Source organism: Lycium ferocissimum, chromosome 9, assembly GCF_029784015.1.
Source record: "Lycium ferocissimum isolate CSIRO_LF1 chromosome 9, AGI_CSIRO_Lferr_CH_V1, whole genome shotgun sequence".
In the NCBI taxonomy this organism is placed as follows: domain Eukaryota; kingdom Viridiplantae; phylum Streptophyta; class Magnoliopsida; order Solanales; family Solanaceae; genus Lycium; species Lycium ferocissimum.
This window is the reverse complement of record NC_081350.1, coordinates 10,975,118-11,002,375: the sequence shown is the minus strand read 5'-3', so window position 1 is coordinate 11,002,375 and position 27,258 is coordinate 10,975,118. Positions and strand designations below refer to the sequence as shown.

The 27,258-nt window shown below is 32.9% G+C and overlaps 1 protein-coding gene across 1 annotated transcript; it reads left to right on the top strand.

The window, feature by feature from the left end:
* Nucleotides 1–6,616: 6,616 nt before the first annotated feature.
* Nucleotides 6,617–7,835, top strand: LOC132069211 (uncharacterized). The gene is made up of 2 exons (XM_059462632.1): nucleotides 6,617–6,769; nucleotides 7,342–7,835. The coding sequence occupies exons 1-2, from the start codon at nucleotides 6,709–6,711 to the stop codon at nucleotides 7,587–7,589; spliced, it is 309 nt and encodes a 102-aa protein (XP_059318615.1). The 5' UTR covers nucleotides 6,617–6,708; the 3' UTR covers nucleotides 7,590–7,835.
* The last annotated feature ends 19,423 nt before the right edge of the window (nucleotides 7,836–27,258 follow it).

Genomic DNA, 27,258 nt, shown 5'->3' with positions numbered 1-27,258 from the left:
TTTCTTTCTTCCACATTCAAAATAAAGGATCTTGGACAAATTGATACTATGTTGGGTATCAAGATTAAATGAAATAGTGGGGGTTATGTAATGAGTTCATCTCATTACATTAAGAAAGTGCTAGATAAATGTAGTTACTTAAATATAAAAGAGGTCAATATCCTATTTGATCCTAGATCGAGTTACTAATAATGATGGAAGAATTGTGGCTTAACTTGTGTAAGCAAGTGCTATTGAAGGCTGCATTAGTTCTTGATTTTCTTTAGAAAACTAAAGATTTGATAAAATCTAAGTTTCATACACTCTTTTATAAGGATATACCGTGGAAGTTGGATATCGAGTAAGCCTCCGCGGAATACGGCCATATAAATGGGGGTCACACGGGCCTCCGGCCGGGCCATAGTTAGTGGGCCGAAGGATGAGGGAAAGGGGTGTTCCGCCCCCCCCTACCCGGTAGGGGGTGCGTAGGTTAAGTGAGTCGGGGCCGTGTTTTAGTTAGTGGGTTACAATGGATTTTAATTAGTTTAAAAAAAAATTCTAATACTAAAATTTATTAAGTTTGATACTTTAAAAGCTAGTTATTGTCAACTTTATTTTAACCATCAAGTTCCTTAAATTATACTTTGGCCCTATTTTCAATCTATAAATACCATCCATTCTTCTCCATATTATCTCACAATTCCCTACTCTCCTCTTTCCCTAAATTTCCTACTCATCTAAATCTCTCTCTAAATCTCTCTCTCTCTCTCTCTCTCTCTCTCTCTCTCTCTCTCTCTCTCTCTTCCAAGTTCAAATTTTGGATTCAAATTTTTAAATTTAATCTGGATAATGATAATCCTCCACCTCCTCCTCCGTCCAAGATCAATTTCAAGTCCTGTGGTGGTTGCATTTTGAGCGAGTAGACGAGGAACATGTTAAATGTCAACATTGTGGTCAAATATATCTCCATAAGTCCGAACCGGTTTTTGGGGGTACCGGTCCGTTACGTAGGCACTTGGCCAAAAGGCACAAAATTGAACTTTGAAGTTTATCTCTTCTTTAAATTTCTCCATCGATGCTAGCATTTTGAACTTTTCATTTGTTATAAGTTAACCGCTCAAGTTTGTATGTTTTGAATTTGCAATGTTATCAATTTAAGTTTGAAGTTTTATTTTAAATTACTTATGTAGTCTTGTATCACATTCTCAACTTTTTATAATTTTTGAAGACTTAAATGCACGTTGTGAGTCTTCATTCCAACAACATATTCAAGATATACACAAATATATCATTAACATATACAAGATATACACAAATATACCACTTAAGTAATTTTTTTTAAAAAAAAAAAATTAATGCGAAGTGGGTCGTGCCGGTCTCCCATATGGGCCGTAACCATTCTCACAGGCCGCGCGACAGGCTAAACGGGCATGTCCGCTGGGGCCCCTAATTTTTTTCCATCGAAGATGCCCACCACCCTCTTATCGGGTTGGGGGACGGCCATGGCGGGTCAGTTAGGCGGCCCTTCGTCCCGGCCAACCCGACCCAATTGACAGGCTTAATATCGAGTATGTGAGAAAATAAATTTATCACATGATGGGTATTTACTTTGGGAGGAGGTGAAATTTATTGAAATCAAGAAATAAACTCGTAGGCAGAAAGGGCAGAGAGAGCGGAGTGGTTGAGGGATTCTTTTTTAAATCCATTGATTTTGCAAAGTGTGAGCTCAACTTTGTGGCAGTCAGGCTACTTTAACTCGAGCATATAAATATATTATGTGAGGTCAGACATATAAATTTTCAATGTGATTATGTGAGAAAGTTAATTCAAGAAGGAATTATTACTTTCATAGTGGAGGGAAAAAAAAACGTAATTTTGGTGATCTAATTACTAAGACTCTTATAAGGAAGTTGGTGAAAACCAACCTCGAGTTAATTAAACTAAAACTCCTTAATCGTGTCCACCAATAATGGCAACCCTACCAAAGACTATGGAAATGATAGTTATGGGTTCAAAGCAGAACAACAAGCTATTGATAAGTGGATGTTTAGACTTAAGTAAGAGATATACTAGTACTGGTTGTCACACATTAGAGGGTTGAGTTCTTATACTCTTAATGAAGTTCAGTTCAAGGAACAAGTGTCTCAAATGTGACAAAGACACTGAAAAAACTTCACCTATATGAACATAGAAGTGGTGCCGCTTCGATTGAGAGATGGAGTTACTCTCATAAATGTTCATGAATTTTGGATAGCACATGGCCATAAAAGTGCTAAGCATGTGAGTGGAAAGCAGGAATGAAATGTTTATGTGTATAATGTCACCGATGTTGTCACAAGGAATAACATGTTCAAAGCTATTATGCTACATGGGATTTCGATTTCATTTTGTGATATTATACTAAGGTAATGTTCAAATCGAAAGATACCTTACTTTATGCGTGAACATAACTTGATCTTTGAGTCCTAATTTATATTTAAACAAGTGGGGGATTGTTAGAAATTTGTTTAAAATAAATTAAATAGCTTTTAAATGAAAAGATGTCTTTTAAATGAAAGGTTGTGTCCTTTCAATCTTTGGTTACCACTACTTCTATTTAAAGCCAACTTCTTAACATTCCAATATAATTTTTTAATGGTGCAGAATTTTTCTTGTCTGCAAAATATTCTTTCTTCATCAATTCCAAAAAGATCAAGTTCTAAGTTCTTGCTTTCCAATAGAATTTCTTCACTATTTGCTTAGTGCAGTAATTCATAGGCTTTTGACCAAAATAAGCTATTATTTAAACCAATTCACCAAAATAATACATTTTTAATTTTTTTTTACAGAACTAGCATAAACGTATTCCTGAGTAACGTATTAGGCATATTTTATTCAAAAAATTCTGACGGGAAAAATAGCTGGGGGTTAACGGTGTTAAAAGCTAATTCGTGACTGTGAGTAACGTATTATGCCTAATACGTATCCCAAGACCACGACTATTAGTTGTCTCTTCATTTAAAATAACGACATCGTTCAATGTTTTCTAATATATGTGAACAGATATACAACTGAGAAGTAAACGCTCATTGAACAAATTTTCCTTTTCAACCTAAAACCCTCTTCAAAAATAAAACCCTAGCATCACTATCATCAAGAGAACAACAAAATTTTTCGATCCATATATTATTTTATCTATCTCTGCAAATTGATTTTGTTAAATGATATAGATTGTGACGTTGTTAATTTTTTGCCACAAATTTTAAATGTGAAACTTTCAAAGCTCGGATTTTGTACATGCGATTTTACTTGCTAAAATCGAATAAACTTAGGTGAGCAGAAACTTTTTTTTTTTTTTTAATTAAAGGCCACTAGGCTTTGTGCCACCTAGTGGATATTTTATTAATAAAGGAAAGGTTCAACTAAAACCAAATGTCTTGAAAACGTGATTTTCAACGAAGCAAATGAACTAAGCTAAGTGAAAAGGGAAAGTGCAGCCATTGAAGTCAATCTGAGCGGCCCGTTGCTGCTGGTTCCTTGACGTTGCTGGTGATGATTTGGCCTTCGTCCCTCCACAAAATTCCATCTTTGAAGCTCCTTCAACACAGGTTTGTTGCTTGATCTCCTCTTGATTTCTCCCATTTGTACTTCGGTATTTCCATTTTGGGTTGAAATTGCTCGAATCCCCTGATCTAATATGGTGTGTTGTTTGTTGATGTGTCTTCATTGTTTCCAATTTTGCGGGTGAGTTCGGACTTTACGACTTTCTCCGCAACTTCGATTTTTATTTGAAATTGCTTAGAAATCTGCTCCGATGTTATGTGTTGTTTTGTTGATGCGCCTTCATTGCTTCTAATCTTGTGGTGAATTCATGATCTCTCGACTTTCTCCAGCGGCTACGTGGTTTGCGTTTGCGTGTATGGTATACATTTCTAGACGCCTCTTCGATCGCTCCCTTGTGAACAATCGGGGTTTTGAGTTGCAATTGTCATTGTGTGTCGTTGCTCCGTGGAATAGGATCTTCGTGATTAAGGTATGTGTTTTTTCACACACTAGTATAGTGGAAAAATTCGGATTACGTTTCAAACTTTCAATTTCGGATTAGAAGATAATGGTATGATGAATTTCCCCCTTTATCTTCAAAAAAATGTAGTATTCTTGTTTCTGTGTTTTTCGTTTGGGAAAATACAGAGTTTTTTTCTCTGTTTTTTCACTTTCTTAAGAAGATGTGATGTTCACATTTTTTAGGGAAAACAAGCATAGAGTTTCATAGAAAATATTCACTTGTGTAGGTATTTTTGTTTTATGGCGGAAATTAATACATATCGGATGGATCCGGGTCCTCGACTCATCCGTATTGAATGAACAACTCACCCATAGGTCACGGGATATATGGGATGGAAAGGATAATGTGATTTTGAATACAAGGAGATGTGATGGAAATTTTTGGGACTTCGTAAAGGAACATCCAATTGATACACGAGTCTTGGAAGTGATTAGACTATCGGGATTGTACGATGTTTATAGATCTGATCGACCTACTATTGATCGTAGTTTGATTACTTCATTAGTTGAAAGATGGCGTCCTGAAACTCATCGTTCCACTTTAGGACGGGAGAAGCGACAATCACGTTGCAAGACGTAGAGGTGTTGTATGGCTTACCGTGAATGGTGATCCAGATTGGGAATGAGTTGGCGAGGAGCACGAGAGGGATTGGAAAGACATTTGTCAAAGATTATTAGGTTTTAGTTCACTTCGGAGACTTTAAAAAAAATAGCCTCAAGGTATACGCGCTTAATCAACACGTGCTACGTCATCCAAAATTACTTGACACGGCAACACAAGATATGGTCAATCAGAAGGCTAGATGCTATATGTTTTGGATGATTGCTGGTATGATGATGGCGGATACATCTGGAAGTAATTTGAAGCTTATGTACTTACCTATGCTCGGGACGTCAACACAATAGGATCTTAATTGGGGTAGTGCGACCCTAGCATGCTTGTATCACTATCTTTGTAAGGCCTCACAGGCTGAGCAACATGAGATAGCGGGATTCCTACCACTACTACAGGTATACCTAAAAATATTAATAAAAGTATTAACTGTATCTATAAAAAAAAAACTTGTTCAATTCCTAAACGTATAGTTCTCTTTCTTCTAATTAGATTTTTCTAACCTTCTTACATGGAATGTCCTCCCAGTATACATATAGTTCTCTTTATTTTCTTTCTAGCTAAACGATAAGATTTTTTATTTCCTTTTGCTATAATGAAAAAAATGATGTTGATTGTTTAGTTTACTGCAGCAGATTGCATTAAATGATGCTGAAATTAATGTTTTTTCTTTTAGTTTGGGCATGGGAGAGAATTCTGCATTGTAAGTCTCAGATATTAAAACAAAGGAAATATCTGAATCCGTTCAACCAATTGCAAAGTTAGTTCAAGAAATAAACATGCTAACAATCATTTTGGCACCTTCAAGTATACTGAATCCGTTCATTTCAAGAATTATTTCGCCTACCCCAATACAAAAGCAACCATCACATTATGTTCAAAATTGGCCATCTTTACTCCTACACGCGAAAATAAGACACTTATTATTATTAATAAAACAGAAAAATAAATTAAAACTATAGTATTATTTTAACATATTACAACATATTTGACTTAATTAACTCATACCTGTTGAATTTTTTAATGTTGTTCAACAATAGGCCACACAGTAGAAGCTTTCTGGTTGAAAATTGTTGGAATGTGTTTGAACATTCGTTTCATACACTATATTTTATAATGATCTGGTGGTTTGTTCAAAACGTATGAGGAAGAGGGACTTTAGCGGTGTCGTTATTGTGTGTCACGTTTTACAATTAAAACGTAACTATTGATCACGTTTTATAGTCAAATCGTCAGCGGATTCCCCAATTTGCGGGGATTCTGCAAGATTCGATTCACAGTGTTTAGTTTGAGAAACGCAACTTGCGATTACGTTTATCCTAAAATCGTAACTCGAGTTACGACTTTAACATCAATCAATGTCAGATTATTTTAAATGAAGAGACAACTAATAGTCGTGGTCTTGGGATACGTATTAGGCATAATACGTTACTCACAGTCACGAATTAGCTTTTAAATACGTTAACATTTCATTTATTTTTCCCGTCAGAATTTTTTTGAATAAAATAATGCCTAATACGTTACTCAGGAATACGTTTATGCTAGTTCTGTAAAAAAAATTAAAAACGTATTATTTTGGTGAATTGGTTTAAATAATAGCTTATTTTGGTCAAAAATTCTGTTATATTCACTAAAATTATTTGCGTACAATCCCATAGCAATCTCGCAGAGGAGAGGGAGCAAATATCATTTTTAGAAAAGCGTTTCGTACGTGTTTCAAGCCTCCAATCCAATGTTCGTTGTTTATATGTTCAAGCCTTCATCTTTGTGTTCTTCGTCATATATTTTTCGTGTTCTTGATATATGTTTTCCAACACAACCCACAGTAAGTAAAAGTAACAACGGTCAAACAAGCATTAAATAACAATTGCTATTAATAACTTGCTAGATATAATTGGCAAATATGATTAAATAACAGTTGGTAGGCAACAAATTTCCAGATTAAACAGATCTTAACTTGATGAGGATGTCATAAATAAAATAAAATCTTGAAGTTGACTGGAAATTAACACTACAAAAGCAAGAGGGTTATTCTTCTCCTTAGAAGTTGCTTTTCATTCTTAGCCTTCAAAATGATCACTCGTTTGGCTCTCCTTTTCTTTGTTCTTATGACTATGTTGACTTCGCATGAATGTAAGTATATGTACATATTTTCTTTTAATTAGAATTAAGGTTCTGCCATGTTGATCTGATTCTAGGATGTGCACCTAATTGAAGTTTAGTACTTTTTCTTTTACATTTTATATGTATGAAGAATAGAGGTAGGAAGGAGTTAGAGAAAAAGTTACGGATTCGGCAGTAGCTTTGGCTAAAATGTTATATCCGTATTAAGAAATTTGTTTAATACAATAAATAAACTATTCATAACTCAGTAAGCTGCTTTTTCTAGAATTCAAAACTCATTAATTCAAAATTCTGGTTTCGTCTCTCTATATAAATATTATCTTATATTTGAACACACGTTTCTTTTTTCAAAGTTTCAAATTTCCTCCTCATTCATTTTTTCGTATATATATTATGTTATTGCGTTCGAAAAATTCTAGTGTACCAGTAAAAGTGGTTTAAAAGTTGGTTCAGGTCGTAGGTTTGAATCTCAGTGACATTCTTGTGTTTTCTTGAATTCTTTTTGTTAGAATTATTTTGCTCCACCAAAATATTAAGAAATTTCTCTTTATGTTGCAATTAATTAAAAGTATGTGTTGCAGGCTGGGATATATGCAGAAGAGGGTATGAAGACCCACCACCACCACCACCACCACCAGCTACAAGGAATGGAAATAGATATGGAACAAATGCATGGCCACACCTAAAATGTATACCAGGAAAAGTGGAAGGCCATACGTGCTGGTGTTGTGCTACTACTTCTGGAGTTGGATGTTTCGCTACCATGGCTGAGTGTCTTTTCAACAAGAAATGTGATGTTTATCGTGGTCCACCTGCTGGAATACCCTAACTAGCTATTTGCATGTATTTCGAGTTCTATTAGATGAAATGAATGACAAATAATGTTGAAGTGGTATGACTTTATATGTGGTTTGATCAAGAAGTGTGGTGAGACGATTGAGATCTCTTATCCTTAATTAGTTAGGCGTCTTGATTTTAAATTCTGAAAATAAAATACCTTTCGATAAAAAATGTTATACCAACTTATTGGGATTACCCAAGACATGCTCAGAAGAAAGACCAAAAAAGGCATCACGATGTGATTGTTTCAATTTTTTAAATTTAGTTCTACATTTTTTGCGTGATTATGATGGTTTAATCAATTTTAGACTTTTTCCTTTTGCTGAAGAGACGAAATTTTATAACTGAGGGAAAGGAAAGCAGGGAAATAAACTGAGATAGTCCTTAACAGACTATCTCAAGAATCATTACAAAGGTAGGACAGACCTTCACAGTGCTATATATCCTTAAATCATTGTTTGAAGAGTCAAGGGTTAACAGAGAAATGATAAAATGGGGAGGAACATTCCAAAATATTGTTTCTCCCTCTTCTATCACTTGGACGTGCTGGGAGCTCAGATAATTTGCTAGCTTGTCTGCAATCTTGTTTGCCTCACGGTTCCTGTGTTGTACCAGAGGACTCTCCATTGCTGCTAGTAGGAAGCTGCAATCAAGTAATAAATTTGTGTGAGCACAAATGGTCTTATTGCAATTATGAAGTGGTCTACTAGTACCTGGGAATCCATTTCCACAATAAGTGAAAATAAATTCTTTGTAAATGCTAATTCCAGACCAATGAAGAGGACTTGCACTTCTGCATGAAGTACTGCAATGATTTTTTTTTTTGCTAAACCTTCTTTCTAGTTTCCCGAGGAGTCGCGAATCAATCCTCCTGCTCCACTAATGTGCTTATTACCTTTATAAGAGCCATCAGTGTTTAATTTAAAGAAGTTAATGGGTGGTTTCTCCCATTGGAGTGGTGTAATGTTATGATTTGGGTGAGTCTGAAGATGATAATTAGCAACATGGATAAATTTCAACGTGTGGGAAGTAATATCCCCGACATAAGTGTACTTGTTTTGATGGTTGAAGAGATTAGTATTCCAATTCATCCAAATATGCCATAATTCGAAGGGTATGAGTGTTGATAAGGGAATGGCATGGTTGTGATAGAATTAGATCTGCATCTAGATTTAATCCAATCAGTGAAGTCAACCTCAGTTGGGGGAATAATGTTAAAGTATTGCCAGACTAGTTGATTAAATGAGGATATGGTAGTCATTTTCCTGAGAGCTGCTGTATTTACATTGGTCAGAAGAGATAATATTTTGATGGCGAAGCAGAGCTACTGTGGGTAGCCTGTGTTGCACCAGCAACCAGAGAAAATACTTGAGTTTGTTTAGACACAGATACTTTCAAATTCAACTGTGGTTGAAGTTAAGAGGTGTAAATCCTCTCCTTGGTAGATGGTGTAAGCATCTTTAGTGTGGAAAGATCCATCAGAAGAGATGTTCTAGAATAGAGAGTCGTGGGTTGTATTGGTGAAAGGGATTTAAGTGTTGTGAATTCTTTGGAGGATGTGGGTTAGTTCAAAGGGAATATTGTCAATATTCCAAGAGTTATCTTTGATAATAGTATTAACAGTTGAGGTGGTGTCCTTAAGATTGATGGGACATTGGATCAATTCTCTCAAAGTATTATTTGAGGCCATCCATCTATATAGAGGTTAATGGTGTTTGCTTTTCCTATAGAGCAAGTAATTCCTTTCTTAAAAATAGGTCCCGGTTTGGTAATACTCTTCCATATATAAGAGTGATTGTTTTTGAAGCAGTTAGTATTTCTTCTGTACTCGTTTTTGAGGATTTGCACCCAGGGGCTCTCAGTGTTCTTGTGCATTCTCCAAATTAGGCTTGGAAGTAGGGAGATATTCTTTCCAGTAGCAACGCTTATACCCAACCCCCTTTGTCCTTTGGCATAGTTACAGATTTCCAATGTATTAGGTGAACCTTTTTTTTTTTTTTTAATCAAAAGTAGTGCCCAGATGAAGTTTCTTTGAATGCGATCAATGTGGTTTCTTGTTGAAGCGGGCAGATGGTTTATTTGCATTTGATGAACTGGGACGGCATTAAGGACAGCTTGAGTAAGGGCGCATCTACCATCCATACTAGCATTTTAGCCTTCCAACCCTTCAGCCTGTTGTTCATTCTATCTAGGATGGGTTGGTATTCAGCAGCCTTAGGATGGAAATTAGAGATTGAAAGACCTAAATACTTACCAAAGTTTGTAGAGAGCTTGATCTTGCACATGGTGAAAATCTGGATTACTTCTTCCTGAGCAGCACTTTTGGAGAAAAGAATTTTGGATTTATTAAAGTTAATTGTTTGACAAGAATGATGTGCTAGGTCATTGACGGTGACGGTGCGGACAATGGAAAAGGCAGTATGAGATGTAGCTTCACCAAATATGACAATGACATCAACAAAAAAGAGATGAGATATTTTAGGGCCAGTTTGATTATTCTAGTAGGCTTCCAGTTTCTATGTTTATTTCATGGTTAATTCTTCTAATAAGAGCTTGAATGCATATAATGAATAGGTAGGGTGATAGGGTATCCCCTTGTCTTATCCCTCTACTGGGTTGGAAGAAGTCAGTAGGTTTGCCATTGATGATAATGGCAGTGCTGGTGGTGATGATGCAACTCATGATTAGGGAGATAAGTTGTGAAGGGAAGTTGAGCTCATTTAGAGAATTGGAGATACAAGACCATTCAAGCCTATCAAAAGCTTTCTTGAGATCTAATTTCAAAATCTTTTTTTTTTTTTTTGTTCGGAAGAAGGTAAAAAAATGCCCTCCGATTAAATAGTGATGCCAAATCTTTATTGATTTTTAAACTATATGAAAATGAATAAAAATGCCCCCATTGTTACTTAATTGGGTTAAAATGTCCTTTTCCTAATAAACATATTGTTTCTTTTTATTTTTAAACACATTATTTTTATAGAATATTAATTTTAAAGAAACCTTTTCTTGTTTCTTTTCTTTTCAAATCTCTTTACCTAATAAAAAAGAGGGAGATAATTTTTCTCTTCTAATCTCATTTTATCAATTAAAATAAAATTACTCCATGTACTTTTTTAACTGATAATATATATCATACGTATAAGATCATAGAAACCCCCTCACTAATTTTCATTTATGTAACGAGAAAATTCCTTTTCCTAAATAAAATAGAAAATATTTTTATTTAATCTTTTCCGAATTGAAGTAGGATAAGAATTTGCTGATATAATCCTTGGTTTTAAAGTTAAATACAACAATCATAATGCCATAAAATAAGAAAATTTATCGCATTGCTTCAAATCACAAAATATATTTAAGATAACGTTGATGGATTAATGATGTGGTTAATATGCATGGAATATTTTTATTTGATTGATAAAATGAGATTTAGAAGAAAAAATTATTTCCCACTTTTTTATAAGGTAAAGAGATTTTAAAAGAAAAGAAACAAGAAAAGGTTTCTTAAAAATAATGTGTTTGAAAGAAAAGAACATTTTTTACCCAATTAAGTAACAATAGGGGCTGTTTTGTTCAATTTCGTATAGTTTAAGGGCATTTTTGAACCAACCTATGAACAGAGGGCATTTTTATTCATTTCGCATAGTTTAAGGGCTTTTTTAACCCTTTTCTGTATTATATGTGTCTTTTCTGTAAGTATGTCTTTTGCCATGAAGTCATATACATAACACGATGTCAGCTACTCCCCTGTCCAAATTTATATGACCCATTTTCTATTTGAGGCAACCCAAGACGTCAAACACACTTTCTATAAATATTCCTTGCTCACTCTTATCTTCAAGCATTCAAAATAAATTGAATCCTAAACAATGATGGGGAAGTTTCACCTATTGCACTACACATTTTTGCTTCTAGTAAGATTATTGGAATGTGAACAATCACTTTCAAGCGTGTTTTGTTCCAATATCATACCTCCAATATATTTTAGTGACTATTGTCGATAACTTAAGTTATGATGAATAAAGATGTTTATTCCTATTATGGCGATAAGAGCGTGATTCAATTTGTATGATAGTTTAATTATTTAAAATTCTTGATTTTTAATTAATAATTTGTACATATTTGACAAAAAATTTAATACAAATATATGATTGAAAAAAGGGTTGTCATTTTAACCCACTTCGCCAAGACTTTCTCCGTCCCTGCCTATTGTCCATCGCGTAAAATCAAATTTTCAGCATGTTGCTCAAATCCAACACAAGATAATAAATTATTGGGCAATCTGTTCCACACCAGTAGACTTGATTATTCCGAAAATCAATTGCTTCGAGATTAAAAAAAAAAAAACATACTAACTCCGTTTCAATTTATGTGAATCCATTTGACTGGGCACGACATTTAAGAAAGAGTGAAGACTTTTGAAACTTGTGGTTCAAAATAAGTCTTGAATATTTGTACGGCTGTAAATCATTTCATAAAGTGAATTTATTTCCAAATTCTAGATCATTCATTTTCAATGAATTAAAAAAAATACTTTCACATAAATTGAAATAACGTATATTATTAAAATCCCAAATTATAAAACCTAAAGATAGACACTACAGATGGATAAATAAATTATCCAAAAATGAGAATAACGTCGAACTTGGTACATCTAGTAAGGGCCTGTTTGGAAAGCCACCCAGGTAATTGGAATTGGGTGTAATTGGGTGTAATTACAAGTTTTGGCATTGTTTGTTTGAAAGATTTACACGTTAGGTGAGAATTGGGTGTAATTGACATGTGATGTAATTACACTCTCCAATTCTCAAACGTAAAATAGAATGGGTGTAATTACACCCTGTAATTACAGGGTTACTTTTTAGTTTGTTTATTTTTTTTACTTTAATTTATTTTTAATTTCTATTATTTTAGTTTTTTTGATTTTTAATTTTTTTTTATTTCTATAATTTTAATTTCTTTTTTATTTTTACTTTTGAATTATTTTTATTTTTTAAAATGTATTTTTCTTTTTATATTATTTATTATTCATTTTCTTTCTTCTCATTCCCAACCTTTACTTCTTGTGGTTCCATGTAATTGCTCGTATTTTTTATTTTTTTTTTATTTTATTCATTTAGCATAACCTTATTATTATTCTAATATTTGAAACTACACCTCTTAATATTGGAAAGAATGAGTCATTAACAAACTTGACATACAACGAGTGACGTTATTAAAGTAGAATTTCATCGTGAATGAGCTTATAGACTTATATTTTTCCTTTCTTTTGAATTGTTTACTTAAGTTACGTTGGAACTTACTTATGTAATGTTAAAATTTGACATAAGAGTATTATGTTGAATTTTTTCTTTTGGATTTTAAATTTAGGTTATATTTCCAATTTTAAGTTATTTGCTTTCACATTGCATGTTGTTTATTTTTCACTTACATTGTTGGATTTTTTGTGTCAAACATTTGAATAATGTTATGGCATTATATTTATTAATATTTTTTTTTTATCAAACATCTAATCCATGAAGTTCTCACAAAAAAAGTCTTCTTTTAAGTTTTATAATTAATTAAAATTAAATATTAATTTGAAAAATATATATCAATTATTTTTGTTACAATATTAGTTACAAATATATGATTATTAATTAATATATTTTCAAGAAACAATGTGTTATTAAATAACTAATTTAATATCATTTATAAAGGCAATATTTTTTAAATATTAATTTTAAATTTTATAATTAAGTTTTATTTTTAAATTAAATTGATTTTGTGTAATTACACCAGTGCAACCAAACAAGATATTTGTAATTACACCGTAATTACGTCAATGACAAACAAATGCGTTTAATTACACTCTTTGTGTAATTACTATACGGTAATTACTACCCAAGAATTACACCAATTCCAATTACCAGGTGGCTTTCCAAACAGGCCCTAAGTTTTTAATGGAAAGCAGATTGCTGATATGAAAAGGACACTATCTAACACCTTTCAAGTCAACTACGGGTCTATAATGAAATACTCTCCCGTTTTAATTTCTCTGAACTTATTTCTTTGTTAGTCCGTGTCAAATAAAATGACCCTTTTCTATATTTGAAAATAATTTATCTTTATGCAATGATTTATAACCACACAAATATATGTGATTTATTTAACACCACAAGCTTTTCTTCCCTTCTTTCTTAAATTTCGTGCCCAGTCAAATAGATTCACATAAATTGAAACGGAGAGAATATAATGTTTAGAGTTCATAGCTTCTGAAAACAAAGTTCTATCATTTAATACAGTCAAACCTCTCTATAACAACATCGTTGGGTTCAAAAAATTTCAGCTATTATAGAGAATGGTTGTTATACACCTATAACGGCATTGCCATTTAAATAATACTTCGCTGTTATAGGCTAAAAAGATGCATAAAATCTAATTTTCATTTTAATTGTCAAATTTTAAGCTTAATCACACTTTGTATAACGAAGAAAAATAGTTTATATATATATATATATATATATATATATATATATATATATATATATATATATATATGTTTTGTCATAATTTAGTATATTAAATGATCAAATATTTGGTCAAAATCTCTACACTTATTATTGGTAATCATAGATATTCTATTTTTTATAAAGATGGTTAATTATTATATTACCAAAAAAAGAAGATAGTTGTTATATGAGAGGTAATTTTACAAATAGCGTACTGTTATAAAGTTGGTTGTTGCTGTTGTAGTATAAAGAAGTAAAATATAACATACAAAATATGCTCCGGAAAAATTAAGCTGTTATAGAGAGGTGTTATTATATGCGGGTGCCGTTATAGAGAAGTCTGACTGTAGATCTATTTCCACTGTTGACACCTAATTTTCACCTCATAAGATGCGTATTTTAATTTTCAAATTTCCCGAGTCAAAGACGGAGTAAGGATACTTCCTTTCAATTTTAAAATTTTAAACATCCCGAGAAAATCGCAAAAATGACGTTTAATTACTATTTCCTGAAAAAACTGACAAATATAAGAAATACGAGTTATTTACTTTCATCCCGCTCCGTCTAGTCTGGGAAAATTGTTAATTTAAATAACGTATGAATTACGACTCATTTTGACCATATTTTTTTACATTTAAAATAATGCCCGGAACTATTTCAATATTAGGCTTGTTTTAAAGCTAATATTTTGAATTTGCGAGTTTTAAATTTTAATTAGCCTAAATAATTATTTTACTTGGTAATATGCGTATTTATAATATATAGGTTTTAATTGATTTAAATTAGGGAGGGGGGTTTTGTTTGTTATTTTAAAAAATAAAGGGGTTAATGTTTTAAAAAAGGAAGGGGTGTGAAGTTTGTTAAAACAAACTTCACACCCCACATTCTTATTTCATTTTCACCTGACTCTCTCGTCTCCTTCGTGAGGCGATTTGCGATTTTATTAGGGTTTCATATACTATGGCTAATTCATGGCGATTCAGGGCTATTTCTGGCCAATTTTTTGAGGGCTTTCACGCCCAATCATGAATACTCATGATTTCCAGGTTTATTTTCATTCGAATTTCGTTTTTCCATACCTAAATTGAATCATACTAGGTTGTTACTTGGATTCTTTATGTGTTTATGGTTGCCATGGGCAAGGCCTTGAGCCCTTAGCCATCTTGTGCACCATATGCACTAAAATAAAGAATCTAGGGAAAACTTCCTAGATATTTCACGGTTAAGGTACAAATTTGGGGATTTTATCCTCATTGTACTATTTAGTACAATTGTACCGTTAGAATGGTACAAAATTTGTTGTATTCGTACTATCCTAGTATTTTTTTATTTTTATTGGATTTTTTGTGGATTTTAGGGTACAATTAGTTGTGATTTTTGTTGTCTTATCTGATGAAATTTTGAATTTTAGTAATAAGGTACAAAATTTGGGGGTTTTGGGGTGGGGTGGGGGGGGGGAATCTAGGACCAGGTGTCCATTTCCATTCCTAGGATTACCTAACTATGATAAGTCTATAACTAGATAGAAAAGAGGAAGAGAAGCATCCGGATCCTTTTTTCGACATTTAAGAGCATAAGCCTAAAAACATAAGAGTTATACCAAATTATATACTGTATATACACTATATATACATAAACAGTCAAAGAAAATACTATAAATGTTCAATCAATATACATAGATATATATAAGAAGGAAAGTATTAGAAAGAGGATTTTGAAGATAAAAAGGGATTTATTTGCTTGAAGTTGGAGTTTGAATCCCTTTTTGGTCTTTAGGTTGCCCCTATAAGAGGTAAACCCTTTTCTTCAATCTTACTTTACTTTCAGTTTTAAGCATTTACTATTTTTAGCTTGCTTATTATTTAGAATGTGATAAACAGTTAGTTTTTACTTTATGATGATTCTGCCTTTGTTTTGATCATTTAAAGTTACAAAATGGATTAAATGTCAGTTTATGTTACACTAAGTAAATATTATAACTTGTTAGGTTCAAAAAATGAGAATAAATAGCTAAAATGGGAGGGAGGGGTTTAAGGTTCTTAAGTTTCTGTTTGAGGTAGCTGTTTTAGATAAATGTGATAAGAAATTTTTAGTTGAAAATGATCTACATTTAGGCTATAATCTTTTACCTTTTTTAAGTTCTATATTTTTTGTGAAAAAATATGGCTTTTAGACTGTTTTGATGAAATGACCTACGCTGCCTTTGAAATTATTTTTTAAGGATTAAAAGTGACCCACCTTGATTTATCTAGTCACTGGACCACATCTAGTTGTTAAATTAGCTAAATGTGATTACTAGTAGTTACTAAAGTTCATTTTAGAGTATTATACTTGCTTGATATATGGAAACTGTCTTAAGTTAGTAAGTTTCTCTTTTAAAATGAAGTTGTGGAATCATTTGCTAGTCTTGAATGTCTTTATTTGAAATTGGATACTTTGAGTTTACTTTGGGTTTGATGATCATGTTTTGTTACCCCTCTACTTTCTAGATTGCTAAAATATGACACAAAACTAGTGCTAAGTCCTTTATAACTTGGTTTATGATTAATGTATTTACAGTTCTTTGTGAAAATGGCCTTAAGTCATATTTGGAAGCTGATTTGTAGTTTGAAGTTTTGAAAATTGCTTAAGTGTCATTACTGTTTTGAAAGTAGAAACTGAATGAGTTTTATGACCTATCAACTTGACTGAGTAGTCTAATAGGGTTGAAAATGACTTAGTATATAACTTGTAGGATTTTGAGATCATAAATTGTTAATATGGGAGTTATTTAATAAAAATGGAAACCTGTTTTGATAAAATGGAGCCTAATCAGTTCTTAAATGCTATGTGTGCTTAGTTGAAGTCTTAAGAGTTGAGATAACAAAAAAGATTAGAAATTCCCTTTTGTTTTGACACTTACTCCTGTTTTGAATCACTTAAGTCATAGAGGGATTAAAATGAACCTATTTTTGACCTTGAATTGATAAATTGTGGCTATGTGCTATCTTGTAACTTGTAATTTATTTGTCTTCTTGAATCTGGATTTACAAAATTGAATAAAAATTTATTCCATGTCATGACTGCCTCTCCCCTATGTGATCCTTATGATTGTTGCTTTGCAACTTAGAATAGGCTATTGAAATTGTCATAGTGGATCCTAGTTTGCTTGTTTGTTCACTAAGTTAGTTAATAAACTGGTTGATTAAAAGTGAGAATTGAGGACCTCTTTTATGAAACTGACAAAAACCAGAATTTGTTTTGCTTGTTTGTCTGATCCTGCCTTCAGGTAGAATTTCTCAAAAGTTGGTACTTAACATAAAACTGGTTGATCAAACAGGTCATAGCATGTAGACATTTTAGGATACTGTTTGATGTCACAACTTGTCAATTATTTGGGAATTTTCTGGTTAAAGTAAAGGGCACTTCTGCTTATTTAAAGACATACTGCATTGAGATTTTGAAAACTTAAATTGACTTGAAAAAAAAAATCTTTGTGTGTGTATTACTTGACTGTCTTGTTACATTTGAAAATAAGAACCTACTTGGAAAGCTAAATATTCAAAAATGATAAGTTTAAGACTTATTGTTTGTGCTAGAAACTGATTGCTAGTGAAATTTGGAAATGAATTGAAAGTTCTGAAAATGTGAAGCTACTTTTCCTGTTGTTGAATAATTTGGTTGTTCCTCATTCTACTTAATGTGCTATCTTGTTTTGAACCTCTTATGGTACTGTGCATTATTGAATCCTGTTTGAATTTGACATAGTTGCTAACTAGGGGCACCGATAAGACCATAAGGCATTCTCTGTTTCTTTTTTTTCTTAAATTGTTTTTATTACATGGGGGTAGGGGAAGGGGAAATGGGGAGGGGACTACAATGTGGGGATTCGAACCCTCACCAACAAGGTGAAAGTTCAGGTAGCCAACCAACTGAGCGACTAGATAGCTACTAGTTCAGGTAGCATTCTCTGTTTCTTTCTTCTCAGTTGTGCATGGATGTGTCACTTGTCACAATTGCTGTTTGTTGCTTTGAATCACTATCTTCTCCCTACTTGTTCATTATTTAAAACTGATTCACTTGAGTCTATATTAGGAAGTCGTGTGTAGTTAAGCTTTGAAAAAATAGTTTGGAAATTGTAGTTTTGAAACCATAAAGACTTGTGTGCTTGGTTCATCTCTGAATCAATTGAGTTTGGATTGAAAGTTTTGCTTGTGAACTGTGTTTGTATAACCTGTGCATCAACCTCTTAAAACTGAGATTTTGGAAAACCTTTATTGAATAAGAATTGCTTTCATTTTGGACTGGATTAACCATGAACTTTGAGTATTCATTTGACTCCAAAATTTTGCTTTGTACTGAGTTTAGAGGCTGATACATGCATATTTTCTTAGCTAAATCTGTTGATCTTTTCCTATTTGATTAATTGGAATACTACTTGATTTGTTGTGCCTAAAACTTGTTATTTTTAGACTACAAATTTGACTGCTCGTTTTGCTTGATCAACTGCTGGATTCTGGGTAGTTTAAGCCTGGAAATCTTAGTGTTTTTTCTGGGAATCTTGATGTATTTTTGGGTAATTTGGATGAGTTATTTTGAAAGGGGAATATTGGGGAAGTGTAGTGTATGTTAGTGTATATGGAGGGTATGCCCTTCTAAAGGGTTTTGCTCTCTATATACAAGTATATCACCTAGTATACCATGTATATCATGGTTCAACACTTAGAAATTTCATGTATGTTTTCAAAAGCTGGGCTAGTTGGGCCTGTACACTGGTCCAGTCGATATATCTTTTTTTTTAAAATGTCCTTTTTGCATATCTGTCCCTTCCCCATTTATTTAATAGTTATGGGCTTAGCCCAGTTGTGTTGTAATTTAAATTTTGGCCTTGTAAATTTAATTTTATGTCCTTAAAATCAAATACTAATGTATTTTATACCCTTTTATTTGTAGACATCCCCATTCATTGGTGGGGCCAATGAGGCCCACCAACTCACTTAGATCGAGTCAACCTCATCAATTGGAGTAGATTTGAAGCGGATAAATTTAAAATTGCATTTATTTCTGTTGGGCTTGGTAGGCCCAACCCCCTTTACCTCGTATTATTTACTTAGCAAAATTGATGAAATGTGTTTATTGGAACCCTTTAAAAATTGTCATGAATTTAGAGTTGCCAAAAACCATTTTTAAGTTATAAAATTTAATTTTTGATAAATGTTAACTTGCAAATGATTTTTGGAGACTAAAACTGCCTTATGGATAAAAAATGGACATTCTTTAAATGCAGTACAAGCACATCATTTTTTTCCCGCAAAGTTGATGAAATTCATCCATGTCTATCCTTAACTCATTTTTCTTCCCTTATGAAGCTACTATTATTTTACTGGAAATCCATGCTTATTGTAATTGAAATGAAATTGAAGAGCAAAGAGCAGAAAGGACAATAAAGCTAGTCTAGAGTATACATTTAAGAAATTTCATGGACATTATTGTCATGTTGCATATGACCCCGTTTTTTTTTAGAGGAAATTGCGAATTGTAGTACAAGATGTAGCTGTCTGTGACCATTGATATCCAAAAAAATTGAGAGGAGGCAAAATCTACGGAAAAGGGCCAAATATACCTATGTACTATTAGAAATTATTTAAGTATACCCCTTGTTATACTCTCGGTCCAAATATCTTTTTTGTCGTTATACTTTCAGTGGAAATATACCCATCCCCTTATATTTGGACCGAAAGTATAACCACGAGGGTATATTTAGATCAAAAGTATTACGAGGGGTATATTTAAACCAATTCTAATAGTACAGGGGTACATTTGGTCCTTTTCCGCAAAATCTAACATTCCTGAGATCGATCGCGTCCCGACATAAATATGCTTACTGCAATATCAGATCGGAATGGCTTAAATGAAGCGACATAGATAGTGATGTTAAATTTAAGAATGCTGCTCAAACTAATATAAAGAATGGATTCCAATTTAGAAGGTTCCCTATCTATACAGAGTCAATTCATTCTTGATATGGGAATGACTTATTCCATTTGTATCCAGGGGTTTAAAGAATGTGCAATGGATTATTCAAAGAGAAGAAAGACCAAAAAAAAGAAAACAAATTAACACAACAAATTGCTGTTAGCCTCCTCATTTTGAGCTGTCTCTTGGTAGTTGGTACCACTAGATACCTTCCAATATTTACGTAATTAAAGTTCACAACAATGATAATAGTTAGAGGGTCTCTGGTTAAGACTTAATTAACAAATAATGACCAGATAAACATACTTGCTGTGTTCTGAATGCTGACTGTTGCGAACAAACAGCTTAAAGCTTTATGTTTGTTGGATGGGAAAAAAAAACATAAAATAAAATTTAAAAAAATTCCTTCTACTAGGACTCGACTTTGTCCCATTAACTCGTTTTACTTGTTTTTTTTTTCATTGGGGGAATAGCAGTTTTCGTCCTTGTGCTATTGCTTAATTGCAGTTTGGTCCCTGTAATATTGGGTTTAGCACATTTAAGTGAGTGCTTATAGTCCTATTACTAATAGAGTCCTATTACTAATAGCTTTAACTTAAAAAAAAAAAAAAAAATTACTAATAGAGGCCAGCCATTCAAACGGAATGTTTACCACTACAAAGGGTAGTTTCGGTATTATAACTACACTACTTTTAACATTAGGGTGTTACTTCTCCGACATGGTCATTGGATATTCACGTGGCAAGCAATTTAAGGTTTACACAATTCACGTGGCAACCAAGTTGAACAAGTTCATTTCACAATGAAACAGTACTATGTTTATTCAATGATTTAAAAAGAAGAATTGACGCCAGATAATAAAACGAGGTTTAGTCAATAAAACTTCTTTGAAGTGTACTAGCTGCGTAATATCCAAATTGCCCTTTGCAGTAGCAAACATTCTGTTTGGACAGTTAGCCTCTGTTAGTAATAGGACTATAAGCACTCACTTTGTATAATTACAGGTTAAACGTGTTAAGCCCAATATTACAAAGACCTAAATTGCAAGTAGGCAATAACACAGGGATGAAAACCACTATTTCCCCTTTTTCATTTTATGTCATATATAGTCATATGTGCGGATGCTCTTTTAAAGATGCTAACCCTTTTTCTTTTAGAAAAGAAAAAAAATCTATAGAGTGAGTCTGCAAAGAAAAGGAAGGGAATAATTAAGGATTGTACTGAGATGGGTAAAGATCCCTTCACTATTAATTGGAGATATCAAGTTCAAATCTAAATACGGAAAAAATCAGAGTGTTTTCTTCTTTAATGAATTTTATGTGCTTGGAATTCAAATTAGCCAGGCCCTCAATATTTAAATAATGGTTTACAATATAAAAAGGAGCAATTAATTGAAAAGGTAGCAAATCAAGCTTAAACTAGTAACTATTTATAGCAATAAGTTAGAAAAAAAAGGTTTTCTATATGAAGAAAAAGATCAATTTTTGGGAAAGCATGTTGCGGAAAAAAGCTACATATATCATAGTTGTTTATTCGGAAAAGGGTCTCTTGTATCCCTCAACTATACGATATTATACGCTTATGCCCGTCGTTTAAAGGTTGGCACGGACGCACCCTTACCGTTATATATTCAGCCACTTATGTCCTTGATTTAACGAAAAATATTGAAGGGCATATTTGTTCAGTCTCACATGGTATAGGGGCATATTTGATCAATTGAACTTCCTGATTATTATGGCACAAAAACAACAATATGGCATAGAGTATAATTGCATTCCAAAACATAAAAAACATTTGCAATTACAATCCATCCACCATTACATTACATTTAAATTATACAACTAAAAAACCAAATGCAATTACATCCATCTTTTAAAGTCTTCCCTCATAACATGTAACTAACCATAAAACAAACAAGACAACCCAATAACATAAGATAGATTTTCCCCCTCATATTCCCTAGTCTTTCATCAATAGAAGAAGAAGCCTCAACCTCATTCATTACTTCCTTCAAATCCTCATTATTAATAGTAGAAGAAGTCTCAAACTCATCCACTACTTCCTTAAAATCCTCATTATCAAAGTAGAAGAATTTGCCTCAAACTCAATCACTACTTCGTTAAAGTTTCAAGCTAAAGAGAATTTACTTTTTCCTTCAAATGATTGTTTTCACCAATAAGAGCACCATTCTCTCCTTTCAAAAGATTGTTTACACCAGTGAAAACACCCTTTTTATTTTTCAATTTGTTGATGACCTGGAAAGTTCTTTCGGGCAATTTTTCATCTTCTCAGTCCCAATACCTACAAGATAATGCATGCAAAAAAAATCACAAGAAAAAAGATCTGTCGCAACCAAACATAAACATAAGCATAAAAAAATTCATTACAAATCTGTTGCAAAAAAATCACAAGGAAAAAGAGATAACTTCAGACTTATGACACCTGAAAAAACGTCTCCGAGAATTATTTGAAATCCACGATGTGAGATGGAGTCCAGCAACTCCACATCCACAAACCCTTCCATGGCTATTTGAAGAACTCGAAGCTTCCAACAATTCATAAGCAAGTGAAAGAATAAGAGAGCAAAGTGTGGCTAGCATAAAGTACACGAAAAAGAAAAAAAAAAAAGAGATATGTTGGTATAATATGTAGTTCAAAAACTTTAATGGATCAAATATGCGCCTATACTATGCAAGATTGAATCAAATATGCCTCCAATATATTTTTCGAGTTTCCGTTAAATCAAGGGCGTGGGTGGCTGGAATATATAGCGGTAAGGGCACGTCTGTGCCAACCTTTAAACGACGGCCATAAGTGTGTAATATCATATAGTTCACCGACAGATCTAGCCCTTTTCCATTGTTTAATTGAGCTCTAAGAGCGAATATTAGAGAATTAAATGAGTCGTTATTTGATGGGCAAAACAATACTTAAAAATTATTTATATGGGTCGCATTTAACATTAATTTTTATAGTGGTATAGACTTATAGTATGACATTCAGTTTTATTTCCTTTCCTTGTTATGAATTTCTCTTAATCTGTAAGGGGTCGTTTGGTAGAAGGTATAAGCTGGGATATTCCAGCACTAATTTTAATACCATGTTTGGTAGAAGGTATAAATTTATCCTGGGATAAATTTATACCTTGTACCAAATATGATACAAAAATTAGTGTTTGGGATATCCAAATTTTATACCTTTGTCCTTTGTCCCCCATTTTATCTTTGGGATTATTTTATACCATCTTTTAGACAGATAAAATAATCCCAATAGATAGGATAAATTAGTCTTTTTAATTATAATCCGGGATAATTTCGACTATCTACCAAACGACCCCTAGAGATTCTCACAATCTAGCATCATTCGGACTGAGTTGTGGCCTAAACCCCGAAATGGGTCGGATAAGCCCACCGAGCCAACCGAAAATCTCGTTGACTGGGAATTGAAACTTGTATAACCACATCATTTCCACACAAAAAATTCCCCATTTTATTAAATTATCACATTAAATGAAAAAAGCAACAACAACTAATGCTTTTTAAAAAAAAAAAAAATTGTTTTTATTACATATGGGGTAGAGGAAGGGGAAATGGGGGAGGGAATTACATGGGAATTCAAATCCTCACCAACATGGTGAAAGTTCAGGTAGCCAACCAACTCTTACTAGATCCCTAGAACAACAACTAATGCATCTTTCCTTAAAGTAATATTTTATTCTGGGCAGGTAAAGAAATTTTACTCAAAACTGTGGTTCAGGCTATACCCACTTATTTGATGGCTACTTTTTTGTTACCTGATAATATTTGCAAGTCCATCCAAACGACTATGAATGAATTTTGGTATAAGAATGGAGTGGGGGGAGTTAAAGGTATCCATTGGCTCTCATTGGAGAATATGTGTTCCAGGAAGGAGGATGGAGGTATGGGTTTTCGGAAGTTAAGACAATCTAATATGATAATGCTAACAAAGGCAGGATGGAATATTATGACTCAGCAAGAAGGCTAAATATTATGCTAACTCTAATTTTCTAAAGACTAATATTGGTACGAATCCGAGCTTTGTCTGTGAAGGTAAAACTGTGTTAAAACGAGGGTGCTTACACTGAATTGGAGATGGATGTGCTACAGCGGTATACACTGACCTGTGGATATCCATTACTAGCTTTCATTTTATTCCTACTGAAATGGGTCCGATGTTGATGATCTAATGGTATCCGACTTGCTCAAGCCTAGGAAGAGGAATGGGTTCTTGACATTCTGAAAGAACTTTTTAGCATGCCAGAGGTAGAGGGGATTAGACAGATTTTATTGAGTATTATGCCACGAATAGATGTTTGGATTTGGCATTGGAATATTAAGGAATGTATTTTGTGAAGAGTGGTTGTCGAGTCCGACGATGAACGTAGCACCAGTGCACATCGCAAGCTTTGGAAATTTATTTGGAACCTTTCATTACCTCCTAAAATACATAACTTTCTTTGGCGGTCTTTCAGAGGATTATTGCGAACTTATGGTCGATTGGTGAAAAAGAGATTAACTCCCACAACGGTCTGCCCACAGTGTATTCAATCCGAGGAAACTATTACTCATTGCTTGAATATCCTCCCGCACTTGTTTTTATTTTTCTGTTTTGATAAAAACTAACCACTTTTGTATCCTTTTTTTTTTTTTTCATGAAAGGAAAAATCCAAGAACTGCGTAAACAGTAACAAGGAAAACACAGTGGCACCACCAAAAGATGTGGTGCAGCGGCTGTGGCTGCTCATTCCTAATCAGAGGTTTGGGGTTCGAGTTTTAGGTATGAAAAAATTCTTGATAAGGAGCGCTTCTCCTGTGTGGCCCTACGCGATGCGAATCTTGATATAATCCGGATCCAGTATGTGGATACCGAACACCGAGTTAAAAAAAAAAAAAAAAAGAAGGGAAAACACAATGGCAGTGATGTGGAAAGGTGAGGAATAAAAATAAATGTCTTTTGACATGAAATGCTTTTCCGTAGGCAAAAGTTAACAAAATCTTAGGAGACGAGGCTTCTCGATTATGTCGCTTCTTGTTCTTTCAATTTTAGCCACTCTTTTACAAAATTCCAATCAAATCTTCAAAGTACCTAATGTTGATGAACAAACTCAGATGCCTAGGTCAAAATTTCACAAAGTTAAGACTAACTGTTATGGAATAATCATTTTTTTGTGTCATCTTCTCCTTTAATCCTCTAATAAGAACCTTAACACAAACACCTTTCCCCTCCCCGCCCCAACAAACAAAAGAGAAGTACCTATGTAAGCTAATTGTTAAGCATATATTCTGTTAGAGCAGAAAAAAGAAAACAAAGAAAAATGGAAGGAAAAAGAAACAAAAGAGAGAAAAGGGTGCATAAAAGTTTGTAGATACTTTTTAGGGAAAATATTCCATTTATTAGTGTAACTTATACTACTAGATGACTTTATTTTTTAGTAGTAATAGCGTGAGCTAGCCACTTTTCATCATGTAATTGAAAAGTAGTCACTTTTATAGAGTTTGAAATTTCACGATTGAAACTTTTGATAATGTCGTGAAGTTTCTCCTGTTAAATTTTAAAGTTTATGACAATAACTATTTTTCAATTATATGACTAAAAAATGACTATTTGAGAATTTTATTCCTTTATTTGTGACAGGAAGAGAAACGTTTTAGCCCCTATTTTATTTGTCTAAAATTATCCGAACATAAAATGCGCATGCATTTAAGGAGAAGAAGACTTCCTTTACTCTTAAAAAAGTCGAAATCAAACCTAAAATAATGAGAAAAAAGAAAAGTTAACTTAGATAAAAGTAATTTCTCGCGATAATTTTTAATTTTGTTAGAGGAAAATAAAAGAAGAGTGATATATATGTTACCATTTTCTTTTATAAAAAGAGTGAAGAAAAAGTAAGCGTATCCATACTTTCTTTTATAATCTTGCAATATCTAATACCTGACGATCCGATTAGTTTAAATTCGCACCACAAGTTTCTCAATTCCTAAGGTAACAAGACTCAAACCCAAAAATTCTGGTTAGAGGCTTAATGATGCACAACCACTAGTAAAAATGGAATTGACCAATCCAGAAGAAGAATTGTCGAGGAAGGTGAAAGCTAGTTCAGAGAATTGATCCTAGAATCAAGCTAATTGAAAGATAGAATTGAGAGAGAAGAAGAAGTAATTTGTGTTATTTCAATGAATGAATTCAAATGTATACTTACAATGAGTATATAAGCAATACAATCAAAATACTAACTGTAATTGCTAAGCACAGTCAACTGACTAACTGATTATTGGGAACAGTGTTAACTAACTGCTAACTAACTTCTGGACTCTAAATGCTTTTTAACTTCCTAACTTGTAACCACTTTTGTGAACTTGACCATTTCACTCTGATCGTGTATCATTGAGGGATTCATGTGTGCATAAAATCGAAAAACCGATAGAATCAAACTTTTTGATTTTTCAATTTATTCAGTCAGTTAACAGTTAATTGTTTTACAATTTCAATATTTCGGTGAGGTATTTGATTTTAAGGGTTCATGTTTTCAATTTAATCAAAAAACTGATTTTTTTTTTTTTTTTAAAAATCCAAAATCAAATCCAGTTCCGAAGAAGCACATATCCATTTCAAACTATTGTGTTGCTGGTCGCCTGCCTGTGCCTTACCTCTCATTTTGATCAACAATCTTATCTCATGCTAAGGTTGTCTCATGCATTAATGTTTTGGTGCTATGTGTGCATTTTGGTTTTCATAGCAGAAATTTGAGTTTTACGTCGAAAAATTGTAATTTACTCGTCATTAAACTCTTAAATGATTCAAAAAGATAATCAATGGTCCACTTTAATCACTTTCCACAAATCATGGAAGTAGGCTCTAAAAGAACGATGAAGTAGCTGTGCTACTCAATTTTGCCGGAATTGATTTATCGTTTTCTTATTCTTATCAATATTGTTTGATATTTTGAGTTTGGCTTGAAGTTCCAAGAAGCTACTGTATAAACTACTTAAGTAATTTATTTTATGACTTGGAGTAAAAAAAAAAATTGCAACAAAAATAAATTTAAGACCTATATATTTGTTTGAAAAGGAAGTTTAATTTGACTGGCCCAAAATTGAAAAATTGAATCAAAATATGAAAATCGAATCGAGCAGAAATTACTTTGGTTCGATTTCGGTTATCAAAACTGAAAAAAACGAAAATCGAAATTTTATA

Bases quoted from the DNA above. Each gene is read 5' to 3' on its own strand.
- LOC132069211 (XM_059462632.1), top strand. From the start codon at position 6,709: ATGATCACTCGTTTGGCTCTCCTTTTCTTTGTTCTTATGACTATGTTG. The intron at 6,770-7,341 runs GTAAGTATATGT...TATGTGTTGCAG, and splicing joins TATGTTGACTTCGCATGAAT to GCTGGGATATATGCAGAAGA.